Genomic DNA, 16,743 nt, shown 5'->3' on the forward strand with positions numbered 1-16,743 from the left:
GGGAGAGGAAGGAGAAGTAAAATTTCCTACAGAAATATTGCAGGAAAAAAATGCACGGTGGGATAAATCTGACCAAGTCCAGTTAAACTTAACTGCAGATTCACTTCGGTGCCAGTAGGGGACAAGCTGTTCCTTCTTCTAATGGTAGCTTCCAAACTAGTATACATAGTTGTAGGACTCTCCCAACTCATAAAGAAATAATTTTTTTCTAGAAACATACAATAAACAGGTACCTCTGTTTCTCATTATGTTCAACATTGTCTTAACAATAGAAATGAATCAAATGAGGTTTACATTTTTCCTGGGATTTCTCACTTGCTAACTGACTTTCCCTTCTATCATGTACTCTATGATTAACATGGAAACTGAAGACTCATATTGAGAGGTCCTTGAAACCAACATAGAGTTGACACCAGTTTCTTAACCTGATCACTGAAAAGGACAAACCAAACGAATTAAATTATGTATGGCGAGGATGCTTTCAGCATGAAGGGGGTCTGCCACTCAGCCTTGGCAACCTAGCTGTACTCACCATTTTATTGTGGTTCTAAGATTAGGCTGGCTGACTGTGCTGTCATCCAGAAATACGGTTGGGCACGAGCTATACTTTTTAGTAAGCTGCCCTGGAGATACCTGAAGGGGAAGGGAGATAGAAGAAAATGTCACAGTAAGTTAAACCTATAAAAGTGTGTTTTTTCCTTGGTTAAAATGTCCAACGATAAAGCATTAAGATTTTCCTTATACTCCATGAACTGCTGAGTGTTGCATCACGTGCAGCTCCATGGGAAACCTCTGTACTCTAACTTCCACAGGCAAGATCTGAGAAATGTGGTATGAACTGCTGCTCTTGAAAAAGGACCCACAAATGAACCTGGAAAGCACCTATTATAAATTGCCTTTATAGTAATGAGAAAGCTTTTAGTAAGACTTCAGTGTTTCTTCCTTAAGCAATGAAATGCAGTGGAGATTTCTATTTCTATTCATTTACTACAATAAAATGCAATGCTTTATATAATATCGATGTGAGAGCATTTCATTGCAGTAAATGAACGCCAATCATAAATGTATTAGTTTGGGAGACAGTGTGAGGAAACAAGTGTTTTTGAATCAGAGGCTGGGCATGCCAGGGCTGCTCTATCACTAGTGAACTGAAGGCCATAGATCTCTTTGAGCCTCAGTTTCCTTATCTGGAGGATGAAAGGGTATAGCTTTAAGATTCTCTCACAGCCAAGAAACAGACAAAGCAGCTCTGAGAATTTCACGGTTAAGTAAGACTGCCATTATATTACACAAGGGAGAGCCTCAGAGAATACTTTCCACTCATCTCACAGTTTTATTAATTCTACTCTACATGTTATCTGCCACTCATCATGGCACTCTGCTGCCTTGCCCATGCTGCTCTCTGCCTGTAGTGGCTTCTTCCTCCTCCTTGTCCCAGCAAGCTTGACCCCATTGACCTCCAGCAAACCTCAGCCAGCAGCCACACCACCAAACTTCTACCTTTCTGCACACTTACACCTCTGTTTCACCACCTGTTACATGGTCTCAACTGCTTGCCTGGTATCCCCCTCCTAAGTAAGCAAGCAAGCTCCTCCAGGTGACAGATTCTTACTGCTCCTCCTCCAGCTGCTGAGAACAGAATCTGAGACAAATTAGGAATCAAGAAGCATTTGACCAATTATTTAAGATCGATTACAACTGGAAGGTAAATCATGCTAATGATACACATTCAAACTATCTGCAGTGGTGCTGGGTAGGTGAAAAAGAGCTTTGTCAGACCCTCAGGAGAATAAGCTATCTTTAAAACACTTTAGAAGTATCCATTTATTTGTGAAGAGCCCAAAACACAGCCATAGTCAAATACTAAAACAGCCTGAACTATGTGAGGACAATTCTCTTCCTTTAAGTAAAGGCCAATAATCAAATCCCAGTCACTGTCAGTAGCTCTGAGTAATAGCATTCTTTAATACCACAGAACACAAACAGTTTTAACACTTGGTTTTGTTGGTTTTTGTTTACTAATTCAGATGAGCCTTCCTTCCATTAAAATAAAGTAGTTTTTACCACGCTGTCACACTCTATCAGTGTCCTCCACAAACGCATCAAAGGTGAAACAAGAAAATCTAGTCAATGTTTTTTTAAAATACAGAGCATTTAAATAAACACTGCCAGTAGCCAATAATAAGAACTATCCAAATGGGTGTATAAGCCACCGTTTTGCTTGTTTCAGGTATTTTATGGCAAGGCCACTTACTCCTTATTAACAAAAAGTTCTACACATAACATACCTGAAAAGTAGCACTATTGGGAAGAATTTCTCCTTCAAGCTAGAAATGATTTAAACTGAAACTCATATATTCCTTAAGCCATCTGGTTAATGTGTAATTTTAGAATCTCAAAAGAGACACAGCATGAAAACTGTTCATTCAAATAGTTATATTCTAAATGAAGTTATCTTTTAAAAGGTCACCACTATTAAGAGTATGACACATTACACACAGTCAAAGTCAGTTCTGACTATAAAATCTATCTATGAGGGGAATAAAAATAGTAAGAAAATGCACCAAAATATAGACTAGTTTGTAGAGCTTTGGCTTTGGGTAACATTTATCCCGTTTTTCTCTATTAAAACTTTTTCTTTATTATGAATTATATCTGTTTATCTTTGGAAATATTAGTGCTGAAACGTTTAAGAAGTTTAATAAGACGTAGCCCTACAGACTATGGGTGCTCATTTAGTCTATCAGTAACCTACAGACTACTGGCTAGATCCTACCAAAGAAATAGTGAACACTTCTCCAGGCCTACTCCTGAAGTGATTCAAACTTTTGACATCTACTAAAGGATGGAAGAATTAAAGCCTCTGAGCAAAGCCTGGATGTATTAGCTGCCAACAGGTTACTTTCCCCTCATCTCACTTTAAAATTTAAGGTAACTGTCCTTTATGATTAAAGCCTTATCATCACTGGCTCAAAACCTCAATAAACTACACTGACAAAGATTAATGATATAAAATGCAAATACAAAAATCAAACAGCAAAACCCACTCACTGATAGTTTAATGTTCAATGAAGAAGAGTATTTACCTTCACTCAGAGCTAAGGACAGAACAGATGGACTTCTACAATCTTTACAAGAAGGGAAAAGGCTTACTTAGTAGACTTCAGGTTTAATGGCAAAGACTAGAAAATCACCATACTGGAAGACTAATAAGTAACAATCCCCCCCCAAAACTTATCATTAAAAGTCAAGCACCTGTTGAAATTCTGCCTCCACCCAAGTGAATCTTCCCATCCTGCCCACTGCCTCTGAGTTTAACCCATCAAAAAAATTAAGCTGAAATTCACTTTTTTCTTCCCCTTTCCACAAGCTTTAGATGTGTTTATTAATAATTATTAAGACTTTAACTTAAAATTTTGTAATATTCTATGCATTAGCGTGGGGCTTCCCTGGTGGCTCAGTGGGTGAAGAATCCACCTGCCAATGCAGGAGACGCAGGTTTGATCCCTCAATCAGGAAGATCCCCTGAAGAAGGAAATAGCAACCCACTCCAGTATTCTTGCCTGGAAAAGTCCATGAACAGGGGAGCCTGGTGGGATACAGTCCCTGCGGTTGCAAAAGAGTCATGTCTGACTTAGCAACAAAACAACAAGAAGTGCATTAGTGTAAACTACTCCATCCACATTACTGCACATTAATGGACAATGTGGCAGGATGAGTAGTTTGAACAGGATTCTTAATCAAGGCCTTAGTAGAAATGTACAGTATTTTAATTGTAGGTATAATAGAAAGTATTGTCTGAATCAGTATCATTAACTATACTGAATTAAAACTTTTAAACTTAGAATTTACATTCAAAGTATAAATCCAACTTTGAGTGGACCAACCACAAATCTACTTCTTTTCCCACCTTCTTTCAGAGATATCATCTCATTAGAATTAAAAGTATTTTTTTAAAAAAGCTGTACCCAAGACAGGATAAACTGCAGATGATTTTTGATGTTTGAAAGATGAAAAAATGAGATAAAGGAGTAGTAACTGACATGGCATAACAGAGGAAGCACAACCTTGGAACTACAGAGTGACTGGGCCCGGAACAACAAAACCAATCTGTCTTACAGAACCCAAGGCAGGTTCAAAATTCAGAGACGTGGTCGCCAAATCCGTGCAGTGAGGTCTATCAGTTAGCAAAGTGATGCTTCCAATTAGATCTTAACAGACAGCGAGGGACCATCACATGTTTGAGGGAAACCTCCAAGAAGTCACAGATCAAAGCAGGGAGAAGGAACTGATGGGAATGATAAAAATCCAGGAGCAAATAAAAACTTAAAAAAAAAATCTTCAACATCTACAGAAAGATGAGAAATTGCATCAGTGAAAAAAAAGAATGAAAGGATGGAAGAGAATTCTAAAAAATAAGGTAGACAAAACAATATATTCAATAGAAGGATTAGAGCAGAGTCAAGGAAACCTCCATGAAGTAGGACAAGAAGACAAAATGGAAAACAGAAGGGGAAAAAAATCTGTGCAGAAACATTGCTCTAAAATTTTCAACATCTAACAGGAATCCAAAAGAAAAAAATAGAAAATACCAAAGCAGCACACAAAAAAATTCACTAGAAGAAAAGATGTTCTGCATGTTTAAATGCCCCAATAGCGTGACAAGGTCTATACCAAACCATGTTATGAAATTTCAAAACCCCACAAAGACAGAGGGTACTACAAGTTTCCACAGGAGGAAGGAATGGAGAAAAGACTAACTTGGTAATATACAATGTATCAAATTCAATAGATTTAAGAGCAACACTGTAAATGAGAAGACAAGAGGGAAATGTCTCTAAAACTGCAAAAATTAGTTTCGACCTAGAATTTTACACTTTATCAAATGGAAGGAGTTTCACAGAGGCTAGGTCTTTATAAAATTTTTGCTCATGTGCCTTTTTCCAGGAAAATGTGCTCCAGTAAAACAGGACAGAGGGAAACAGAATCTAGGACTTACGGGATCCAACACGAGAGAGCAGTGATGTGAGATCCCAGGTGACTTCACACAGATATCCCAGGAAAACAGGCACAGAGCCAGTCCAGGAATCATTAGTATGTAGGGGGTAGGAAGACAAAAGGTTGGCGACAAAAGGTTGGCGAAGACTGTCTCCAAGAAGAAATGGAACAGATGTGGTTTTGTGGATGGTAAATATTTTTGATAGACATGTGACAAATGTTACAACATTTGGGGGAAAAAATAGCTGTTAGAAAACAGGCAAGTGAATATAGTCAGGAAATTAATTCCACAGGAAAAAAAATGAAGAATGTGAAAACAGGGAGACTGGCCAGGGAGCTACTCAACTATGTTGAGCTGTGTGAGATCATGTTTGCTAGAAAAAGCAGAACTGGATTATCCTGAGAAAAGTAGACGTGCTCAGATTTCATTAATATTGAAGAAAAAGAATGAAAGGTGTACAAGGAGGGGGCACAGAGAACTACATGGCTCAGCAATGAACAATACTTGCTTAGTCATAATAATGTAAACAGGGATTCCGATTTAATAAAAACTGATGCATGTAAAGGGAACAGAAGGAGGGAAATAAAAGCTTTCACCTGTTGTGCCAAGAAGTCAATGGACGGTGCTAAAAATTAAATTACCTATTACACTTTTATTACTTTGGTTAAAAACTAAGATAAAAAATTTAAGGCAAAAGAATTTAAGGTAGATCTTTATGCTATAACCATATTATTGAAATTTAACTTAAATGTCAGGACCCTTAAAAAAAGAAAAGGGTACTACTAAGTCAAAAACCTTTCTGAATATACTTGATAATTAGGAACTAGAGATTCAGAAATTTTATAAATAAGAGGTTAATGCTAACAGTATTGGATCCATCATACTTTTTAGGAATCATGGCAGACATGCTTTTAATTAATCAAACTATTGATTTCTTAACTTTTCAACTATTTACTTACATGGTTTAAATGGTTGCTCTTCCTCTTTTCTTGCACTAAGAATAAAAAAAAATTAACTGATGAATTCTGATAAAACTACCATAGAAAAATAAGTCACTAATTATCTGATGGATTACCAATATACACAATGAGTTAAAATTTCATTCTGTTTTTTCAAATAATTTCCAACAAAATATATAATTTAAACCACCCAGCAAAATGAATCCTATAAATAATATCTAAAAACTTAGTTTTACTATTTGACTAATACTAACAGATACTCTGTATTAGGTACAAATCAAAGACTCTCCATTTACAAAAGAAAAGGACAAAGCAAATTAGGCCAGGTGAGATATTTAGCTAATAAAAAAATTTACCAGCTGCACAGTATGTAGTATTTTCTAGTTCTACATGTACTTTCGTCACCAGGATTAACAGATGACAACTCTAAGTTCCAGTTTCTGGTCAAGCACCCGTGTCTCTGGAAGCATCCTGAACCACTTATTGGTCACCTACTCAAACACCCAACTTAAAAAATACAGGTTCTTTACACACTGGAAAGTAATCTATAAATTTTAACATACGTGCTGACCTCACTGAACATACATCGACAGCACATAGAACTGTTTTGCTCCAACAAAGGCCAGAAGAATATAAGCTCAAAGAGGGTCTTAGGCCAAACACTTTCCCATGGCATCACAAGCACGAATTCCTTTAGACTGAGGAGAGACAGGGGCATGGGATAGTGTTTCTTTTACTCTCTCCACCGTCTCTCTACAGTGTGAGCAGCTCATGAGTCTGGAAAAGACTGAGAAATACAGTAATCCTAACTAAAAATAATTGCCTCAAGGCGAAGTACACACACTTTAAGAAAATGCAAACTAGAAACCCCAGGAGCTCCCAGGTTGGAGAACATGTGGTACACTCTGGGTCCTGCCCCCATGCCTGGCCCTCTTCCGTCTGGCTGTTCCTGAGACAGACCCTTTGATAAAAACCAGTAATCTAATGAAAATAAAAGAGGAAAAGAACCCTCTATTTTTTACTGTGCTGTATTACTTCAAATATTATAGAACGTTCACTTCTGGTATTCCTGCTCTCATAAACAACCGAAAAACCTGATCATATATGGCTTTTTAGCAAATAAACTAGGATTTAACATATATTAAGGAAGACAAGCAGGAGTGCAAAAACTTCTGATTCTCATCTTAAAACAAGCAGGACACTAGAAATTTACACAAGGTTTCCCATACTGAGGATAACCTTCTGGAAAATCCCATATGGCAGGCACATTGGTCTGATTACCCTGACCCAGCACTACATCAGGATGAAAGAACTTTGAAGAGCTAAAAGTTCTTATAAGAACTTTTAAAAGAACTTAAAAATTCACATGAATCTGGATGTGAGAGAGGTTCACCCGGTTGAGCACTGTGTAAAATGGTGCCGAAATCACAAGCCTCGACTCCCGTATATAACAACTGATTATGCAAACCTAACTGTGACCTAAACCGTGTCATTCATCTTTAACTCATGTGCTCTTGGAGTGAAAGGAAAAGGACAAAGTAGCATGGAAAAAGAGACCACAACTAAATCATGTGGCAAGCTGACTGCTGATAATGAAATAGCAAAGTGTATAAACAGATGGTCTAGGTGTTTCTCCTCATTAAAACAGTGACACCTAAATGAAAAATGTATCATCACATATTAAAATAAAACATCACATATTAAAATATTATCACATATGAAAAAAAATATTTAAACCATTCTAAGTGCTTTTCTGTATCTTCCTATAATACACAAAACAAAAACAGTTTTCAATCTTTTTCTCAGGGGGGGAAAACACTGTCTTACCATCCGTTTGAGATTTGCTCAGGAAAATTGTGCTTGCCCTTGGGTGGTCAGAAGGGTTTGATTCCAAAGCTAAGTCTGCACAGGAAAAAGAGAAAAAGGTGTGACAATTTAGTTGAGTAGAAAAAGACATGACTTTTAAAACAGCTACACGCTGATTTTAATCAAGTTTAATAGTCTTAAGAAGAGCATTTAGTAATGACAAGAAGGAAACTGTAGTAAAGGCAACAATACAAAAATTCTATTGGGAAACAGAAAAATTGTAGAAAGTCTCCATATATAGTGGAATAAAACCAGGGCTATGTCTTAGGCTTTTTTTTTTTTAACTTGCACCTAATCTATGCCACTTTTAGGCGAATCATGTATGTGATTTCCCTCTTACATATTGATTAAAAATTCAGTCACCTCTCTTTAAGCTGATATTACTAGCACATTTCAGGAAGTCTCAAGAAGCAAGTTATGCTGTAGTCAATTACTATCAGATACCAGCTCAATCAATCAAATATGCTATAACCAAATGAGCTGCTTTTGGCAAACGTTCTTCAGACAATCTAATGGCTAATTCCAACTACACTCAACAAATGAACTCATTCAGTTGGCTGCCATTTATCTAGGGGCTATTCATCATGGCAGATTTAAGAGGACTACATAAGAGTTCAATGTTCTGATCCATAGGAACACTTCCAGGATAGTGAGTTTTAACTTTGCCCTCTATTTCCAAAGCTAAACTCTCACTTCTTCCTTTCATGCTGCATGATTAATAGAGGGCTTCAGTAACAGTACTTCCTGGAGCACATCAAAGGGCTGCTTGAAAAAAATTTTGCCCATACCTACATAAAAAAGGTGGGTCTGCTGGCAGTTCACCTTGCACCAAGGTGGGACAGTCTTCTATTTAGGCAGAAATATCAAGCAAGCACAAGCTGCCATGCTGGACAGTAAGGCTGTTGTTTAAAACAAACGTAAAAGCCCTATGGGCAGTTACTTAGTGAAGTCCACCTCAAACCAATTAAACAACCTTTTAAGAAACTGGACCAAGATTTTTAAAGAGCAACAGTTAAGGCAGCATTTCCCAAACCACATAATAATTGGCCTATTTTTAAAGGGGACTTTGGTGGTCAACGTGATTTACACATTATCGCTGAGAATCAAAAGAATATATACATTGATATATTAAAAACTAACCATGTGTTCCCCATCCCATATGGCAAAAACTACTACAATATTGTAAAGTAATTAGCCTCCAACTAATAAAAATAAATGAAAGGAAAAATAAATAAAAACTAACCAGTCCCATAGTGAATTCTGTCTGACCCAGCATTTCACAAATGTTATCTACCTAGAATCCTTTTCTTCCCCAAAGAAAGAATTTTGCATGAACAGTAATTTGGGACTTCCTGGTTTAATGGGAATTTAATTGTTACTGCCAGCACTAGAAATTTACATAGCTAAACCGACTGCTTTGTTCTTTGTGAAAATTCCTTCACTGCATTTGGAGTTTATTAAGCTGTTTTTGGAGAAAATATTCTACTCAACAATTTTATGTAAAAGACCCATAAAATTGTTTTAAAGTTTTTTCCCCCCTACATATTTGAAAAGTGGGACACTGGGAAAATAAATTATTTCAGCTATACACAAAGTTGACAGGCACAGACTTTCGACCTAAGGTTTCTGAAAGGATTCATGACTACTTACCTGTACCAGAAAGTAAACAGACTACACTGGAATCTAAAAAATAAGCAGAAATGCTTGCAAAGTAGCCATATGGAATGGTAAAATTTAACAAGAGTCGATGGAAGTCCAGGAAAAATAAGTGTCGGGATCAAAGAGAAGCAAGCTTTAACACACACACACACACACACACACACACACACACACACCCCTGCCAAACCAGGGTGTGTTACAGGTATGCTGTAAAGCAAGCTTTAACACACACACACACACACACACACACACACACACACACCCCTGCCAAACCAGGGTGTGTTACAAGTATGCTGTAAAGCTTTAACACACACACACACACACACACACACACACACCCCTGCCAAACCAGGGTGTGTTACAGGTATGCTGTAAAGCAAGCTTTAACACACACACACACACACACACACCCCTGCCAAACCAGGGTGTGTTACAGGTATGCTGTAAAGCAAGCTTTAACACACACACACACACACACACACACACACACACACACACACCCCTGCCAAACCAGGGTGTGTTACAGGTATGCTGTAAAGCAAGCTTTAACACACACACACACACACACACACACACACACCCCTGCCAAACCAGGGTGTGTTACAGGTATGCTGTAAAGCAAGCTTTAACACACACACACACACACACACACACACCCCTGCCAAACCAGGGTGTGTTACAGGTATGCTGTAAAGCAAGCTTTAACACACACAAACACACACACACACACACACACACACCCCTGCCAAACCCGGGTGTGTTACAGGTATGCTGTAAAGCAAGCTTTAACACACACACACACACACACACACACACACACACACCCCTGCCAAACCAGGGTGTGTTACAGGTATGCTGTAAAGCAAGCTTTAACACACACACACACACACACACACACACACACACACACACCCCTGCCAAACCAGGGTGTGTTACAGGTATGCTGTAAAGCAAGCTTTAACACACACACACACACACACACACACACACACACACCCCTGCCAAACCAGGGTGTGTTACAGGTATGCTATGATGTGCTACTACGGATCTATATACAGAAAGCAAGAAGGCTGGGATAAAAGAAATGACAACACGCAGGAAAACAGTAAACTTGCCCAAGTGATCAGAAAAGAGCTGGCACTCCCCCTACCCTACCCTAGAGGTTTCAAGGGTGGGCACATGACCCAGAACTGACTGATAGATCACAGCTTTCCTGGAACTTCCCAAAAAGCAGAAGAAGGCAGAGCGGTGCCCTAGGACCCTTAGCTAGTCTGGGGCTGCTGGACACTCCTCTTGCCATCATGAGGGGAAAGGCTTTTCAGGAGAGATCAATAGAGGACAGCAGAACTGAGATAGGCTGTGAGGTCATTGAACTCCTGGGTCAAGTACTGCTTAATTTACTCATTCAACTCCAGTTATATAAAAGTCAATATATATATATTTTAATTTAAGCTATTCTGAGACATTTTCTCAAACTTGCAACTGAAAGAGACCTGGTTAACCAGCAGTACTGATGATCACAATGAAGGTGGGGAAAGGTAAAAGTCACTTGCTCATTCCTTTAACAAATGTCATGAACAAAAATTTGCATGAGCCAAAATGACCCTATTTAAAAACTAACCCACAGACTTACAACCCTTACTTTTAGTTGTTTTCCTTATACATTAGAAAAAGCTCTAATTAGTGTATAATTTATGTCTTCTTGTTACTAACAACCCTTCTACATCTGACTGTTGCATATTTACTGTTTAATGAATACACAACAGCCCATCAAGCGTTATTCCTGTGCTGGACTTAGCCAATCCCCTATTGCTGGGGTTTAGGTACTTACAACGTTCTATTCTTTGATGAGGAAACTTTTCATCTATTGTTATACAGCTTTTTAAATAAATAATGGTTTTATCTCCTTAGCAAAGATCTTCAAAAGTGGGATGTCTAAGCCAAAAGGTTAGATCATTTTCATGGCTCAAGGTACAGTGCTAAACTGCTTCCTGAAGAAGGTGGGGCCACATTAATGTATAATACTACCAATCATGACAGTTTAGTTCCGACCCCTGCTCTGTACAGTTGAGAGGCGGGGGGGAAGTCCTACTAATATAAATAAGGAACAGCACTGTAGATCTAATCTGTATTTCTTTCGATTACACAGTTTTTACTACTTTCCCATAATTATCAGCATCATTTCCACTTTGGTGAGCCGCCTATCATTCATACATACTAAACATACCAGGGCCTTACTGCTGTCAATTTGCATGAGGTTTTCAGAAAATATTAATCTTCTGTTTACAGCCTATATAACAATTTTCTATACAACTTGCACTTTTTGCCAGTGAAAACTACATCACTATTTTATAATAGACTTGACAGGTAAGCCATTAGACAGTAAACTCATACATACACACAATATTTCTGCACACTCCATTAACTGTTTTGCCAAGAGTCTAAGGAGACGATGAAAAAACTCTACCGTACTCTTCACTGTCACAAAGGTAAGACTGTCAACTCTGAAGCAAAGCATTACCACCCACACTTCCCCTCATCCCCTCTCCCACAAGCACACACAGTAATGTTAGAGGTATTTTGAGAAATTACTGTGCATTTTATATGTGAATTCTTCCTAAAATTACTTCTCTAGCAATCTTTAAGAATGTTTTAACCCAGGAGAAATATTCTTGAGCTTATGATTAGGGGTTATCATTAAAGTTATATTTTAAGACCCATCACTTTTATATTACCAATTTAAATTGCAACTTATTTGACAGCATGATAGACTTATGTGGAAAAAGGATGACTAAAAAAATTTAAGTTTGGGTCTTAATATAAACACTCCCAGGAGGAAACCTGTAAAATACCAGGTCACTGAACATTACTTTTCCTCCAACCTAACATTCTATCAATCGTGAGATCCATCTCAATTGTAGATGTTAAAAGTATGAAAATAAAGGCAACTTAGGACAAACAAGATGCATTACTGAAGCCTAAAAGTGTTAAAATTATGCTGTCAAACTGTCAATAAATGATTTTTCCCTGTCAAAATATCAGAGAGAGGGTAGTGACCAAGAAATCATCTGACAGGAGGAGACTAATGCCAACATACTGACTTCAGTTCAGTTCAGTTCAGTCGAGTCCGACTCTTTGCGACCCCATGAATCGCAGCATGCCAGGCCTCCCTGTCCTCCACCAACTCCCGGAGTCCACCCAAACCCATGTCCATTGTGCCGGTGATTCCATCCAACCAGCTCATCCTCTGTCGTCCCCTTCTCTGCCTGCCCTCAATCTTTCCCAACATCAGGGTCTTTTCAAATGAGTCAGCTCTCTGCATCAGGTGGCCAGAGTATTGGAGTTTCACCTTCAACATCAGTCCTTCCAATGAACATCCAGGACTCATCTCCTTTAGGATGGACTGGTTGGATCTCCTTGCAGTTCAAGGGACTCTCAGGAGTCTTCTCCAACACCACAGTTCAAAAGCATCAATTCTTTGGTGCTCAGCTTTCTGTATAGTCCAACTCTCACATCCATACATGACCACTGAAAAACCATGGCCTTGACTAGATGGACCTTTATTGGCAGAGTAATGTCTCTGCTTTTTAGTATGCTGTCTAGGTTGGTCATAACTTTTCTTCTAAGGAGCAAGCGTCTTTTAATTTCATGGCTGCAATCACCATCTGCAGTGATTTTGGAGGCCAGAAAAATAAAGTTAGCCACTGTTTCCACATCTATTTGCCATGAAGTGATGGGACTGTATGCAATGATCTTAGTTTTCTGAATGTTGAGCTTTAAGCCAACTTTTTCACTCTCCTCTTTCACTTTCACCTTCATCAAGAGGCCCTTTAGTTCTCCTTCACTTAATATATTGCAATTAAACAGGACTGTCAGCATTTTCTGGGCCAACTTCTGGGCTCCAGTTTACTTAAAGGTTTACTCCATTTACTGAACTGCCCTATCACCCCTAGTAGTACAGTATATTAGTTTTATGGCTAATAATACATTTCATGGCTTACAGTCATCCGGTGATTTCATCTGAGTCCACACTTTACACCCTAGCCAAGCGGTTCTTGCCAGCAGATGCTGACCTGGGCTGTCTCACCGGAGGGCACACGGCATGCTCCTGCAACCCCCTCAACTGACCTGCTTCCCCAGTTTCTGACCAACCTGGCTTCCAAACTGCTTCTCAACTTGCCTCTAACTTGGTTCTCAGTCCTGCCTTACTTTAATCCTCAATCAAATGCTGTAATGATGATGACCAAGAGATGATATACAGGTAAGTATACCTGGCTTTATGTATTTCTAAAGAGTACTTAGCTCGGGCTTCTTGGACTTTTAAGAACCTTTCTGGGTTGCAAGCTACGGTGATTTCATTTCACATCATACAATGTTACTGTTTTAACTCTTCAAGTTTTATTACTTTAATACCCTAAAAATAAACAATTTTTCTAAAAGGGGCGAGAAAAAAGGTAGTATTTCAAAGCAGAGCACAAAATGACATCAATAAATTTTATCCCTATATGTCATGTATATGGAATTTACAGTCCTGATCTATCAAGGTTTTAAAAATGAGTAAAACCTTGGACAATTCTATACCTCAGAGAAGAATCCCTACACTGCCTAACTCAGAACATGATAAGAATCAAATGAAATTCAAGAGCAATCCATACACTATAGCTTCACTGAGTTACACAAGCCCCTTCACCATGACAAGGCTGCAATCCATGAGGGGATATACTATATAAAGCATAATAAATGACACATCACAGCTTTCACAAATTAACTCAAAAGCCAAAAGTGAACATTTAGCATTTCATAGGAAAATTGATGTCCACTTATCACCCTCAGCCAAATAACATCTTAAATAAATAGTGCTTTGTTGTTGTTCAGTCACTAAGTTGTGTCTGACTTTGCAACTCCATGGACTGCAGCACGCCAGGCTTCCCAGTCCTACACGATTCTGTTTGTGCAAACTCACGTCATTGAATCAGGCCACCCACTAAAGGAAAGAGGATAAGAGTACCCAAGGGCAAGCATTTCTCCTAGTGTTCTTCCTTTTTCTTCTTTAATAAGCAAATACATATCATTTCTCCTGCTTCTATCATGGAGATTAGTGTATATTTTATCCCCATTTTTTTTTTCAGGTTAACATCCCCTGGAGATGAAGTCAGTAACAGTGGAGAGAGCTCCTTCACAGCTCCCTAATTCTTCAGTGTCTGGATGTGCTAGTTTACCAGTCTCTTACTGGACATCTGAATTATTTCCAGTATTTTGCTACTGAAGATAATGCAACATATGCAGCCTATACCTTCAGAATAAATTCCTTTAGTAGGATCTCTGGATTAAGTGAGACTGTGCAAACTTCCCCTTCAAGGGTTGACCAATTTCCCATTTTTACCAGCAATATATGAATGTAACTTTCTTCAGTATCACCAAAGAACGCAGTGCCAAGTTTCTGAATTTTCTCCCAACACAAGCTACAGTAGTTGTATTTTCATTTCTCTTATGTGTGAGGATATGCTTAAAAGCCATCTGCATTTCTTTTTCTGTGACTTATCCCATTCATATTGTTGTTAGCCTACTTTTAGATTCACTCAGTTTCTTCAAGTCAGCCTATTTTAGGCCCTTATTAATGTTGCTTTTTTGCTCAAACCACTGTTAGCTCTCAGCTGAGAGACTACACCAGCCTCCTAGCTTGTCTCCCTGCTTCATTCTACCCCTGCCCACGTTAGAGTAGCTCGTCTGATCTCCCTCCCCTCTCCCCACATCTCCTTCCCCTTCTTTAAGAATTATCACCATTCCCTTGCATATAACCTTTCAATGGTTTCCCATTACAATTAGACTAAAATCCGTATTTTTTCTTGTCAAGGTCTACTAGACACAAGGCCTTAACCCCCTGATATTCCTCCTGGCATTCTTTCACTCAGCTGCAGCCACCCTCTTTCTGTCCTCTGCCTACACCGAGCATATTTCCTTCTGAGGACCTCACACGGCTCCCCCTCACTCCTAGGATGCTCACTGTCACTTAAGGACACCACACCCAGTAACACTGCCCCCTCCCCACTCCATGACCATCATTTTCTTTCTTCTCAGTGTCTCGCTACTTGACATTATTCCTGTGTCAACAGGCCCCAGGTACCTCTAGGAAGTAAAGACCAGAGATAGGGTTTGGGTTTTGTCAATAAAACCTCTGTTTGTCCTGCCCCTAAATGGTGCCCAATAATCATCCATTTCAGTGTACCCCAAATCATTTATGCTTCTCCCAATTTTCCTTCATCATCTAAGATTTCTTCCCTTTGATGTGTCTGTCACCCAAGACCAGCATTAATTTCAGATCTCTTTGAGTGGTAGTTTAGTTACTCAGACTCAAAGACACCGACAGGTTACCAAGACCCACAAAAACCTAAGAGAGGAAATCTACTGTTCAGTGAAAAATCAATGGTAACTTTAATTTGGGGAAAGGACATTTAATGTTAAAATACCTTAACTACAAAATGACTCACCCTATGAATTTAATTAAGTCGTAAGACAAAGCCATAAGACCAGAATTCTACAGGGAAGTACGATACATCACTTTTTATGTCTGTGCCCAGATTAAAGCAATATGATGAGATTATAAAAGACAACCATAAAGGGTGGGTAAATGAATGATGCTCCAACCATTAAACAGGTGGTAAAAAGCAGACTGCACAGCTACATGCAGCTGCGTGGAAATACATCCTGGAGCACGCTTCAGGTGTCAGCGCGGTTCCAGGAGCTTCCCGTCTTCACTTTACAAGAGAAAGTTACAACGTGGCACACAAAGAACAATCTCATACAATAAACACAACATTCTGTTTATTCGTATACAAAAGGTTCAGGAAGAACCAACACCAAAATATTAATGAAAATTCTGGATATTCTGAGTATGAGTGAATGACTTTTTAGTATTTTGCAAATCTTTTACCTCAAATGTTTATTGTTATCAAAAAAGTAAAAAAAAAAAAAAAAAGTGTTTATAATAGCTACTGAAAGGAGGAAAAACCTGTTGCTCAGAGGTTTTCCCCCATTACGTTGTCAATTCCTTCCCTACCCACTCCTTGGAGGATGGAAGGAAGGAACCACTTGAGAGAGCAGCTTGCACCAGAGAATGAGCAAAGTTCCTGAGAGGAGAATATCAAGGCTGTTTGAAAAGCTGATGCATAGTAGTAAAATCAGATAACAGGACCTCAGCATCTTATTTTCTATTATTGACACTAACATCAGTTACATTAGATACACTGTGAAAGGCAAGAT

General features: G+C 38.7%; 1 protein-coding gene across 2 annotated transcripts in view; it reads right to left on the bottom strand.

Annotated features, from left to right (window-relative positions):
* Window positions 1-16,743, bottom strand: part of LOC133059338 (cyclin-Y-like protein 1) — a 36,024-nt gene that overhangs the window by 16,411 nt on the left and 2,870 nt on the right. Inside the window, exons 2-4 of one of the 2 annotated variants that reach the window (XM_061146310.1) lie at window positions 7,786-7,860; window positions 5,959-5,993; window positions 533-633 (exon numbers count right to left, since the gene is read on the bottom strand). In XM_061146310.1, coding sequence (XP_061002293.1) covers window positions 533-633; window positions 5,959-5,993; window positions 7,786-7,860 — 211 coding nt within the window. The remainder of the gene's footprint in view (window positions 1-532; window positions 634-5,958; window positions 5,994-7,785; window positions 7,861-16,743) is intronic. The other variant, XM_061146311.1, reaches the window with a different exon arrangement.

This window comes from Dama dama, chromosome 7 (assembly GCF_033118175.1).
Source record: "Dama dama isolate Ldn47 chromosome 7, ASM3311817v1, whole genome shotgun sequence".
NCBI lineage: Eukaryota > Metazoa > Chordata > Mammalia > Artiodactyla > Cervidae > Dama > Dama dama.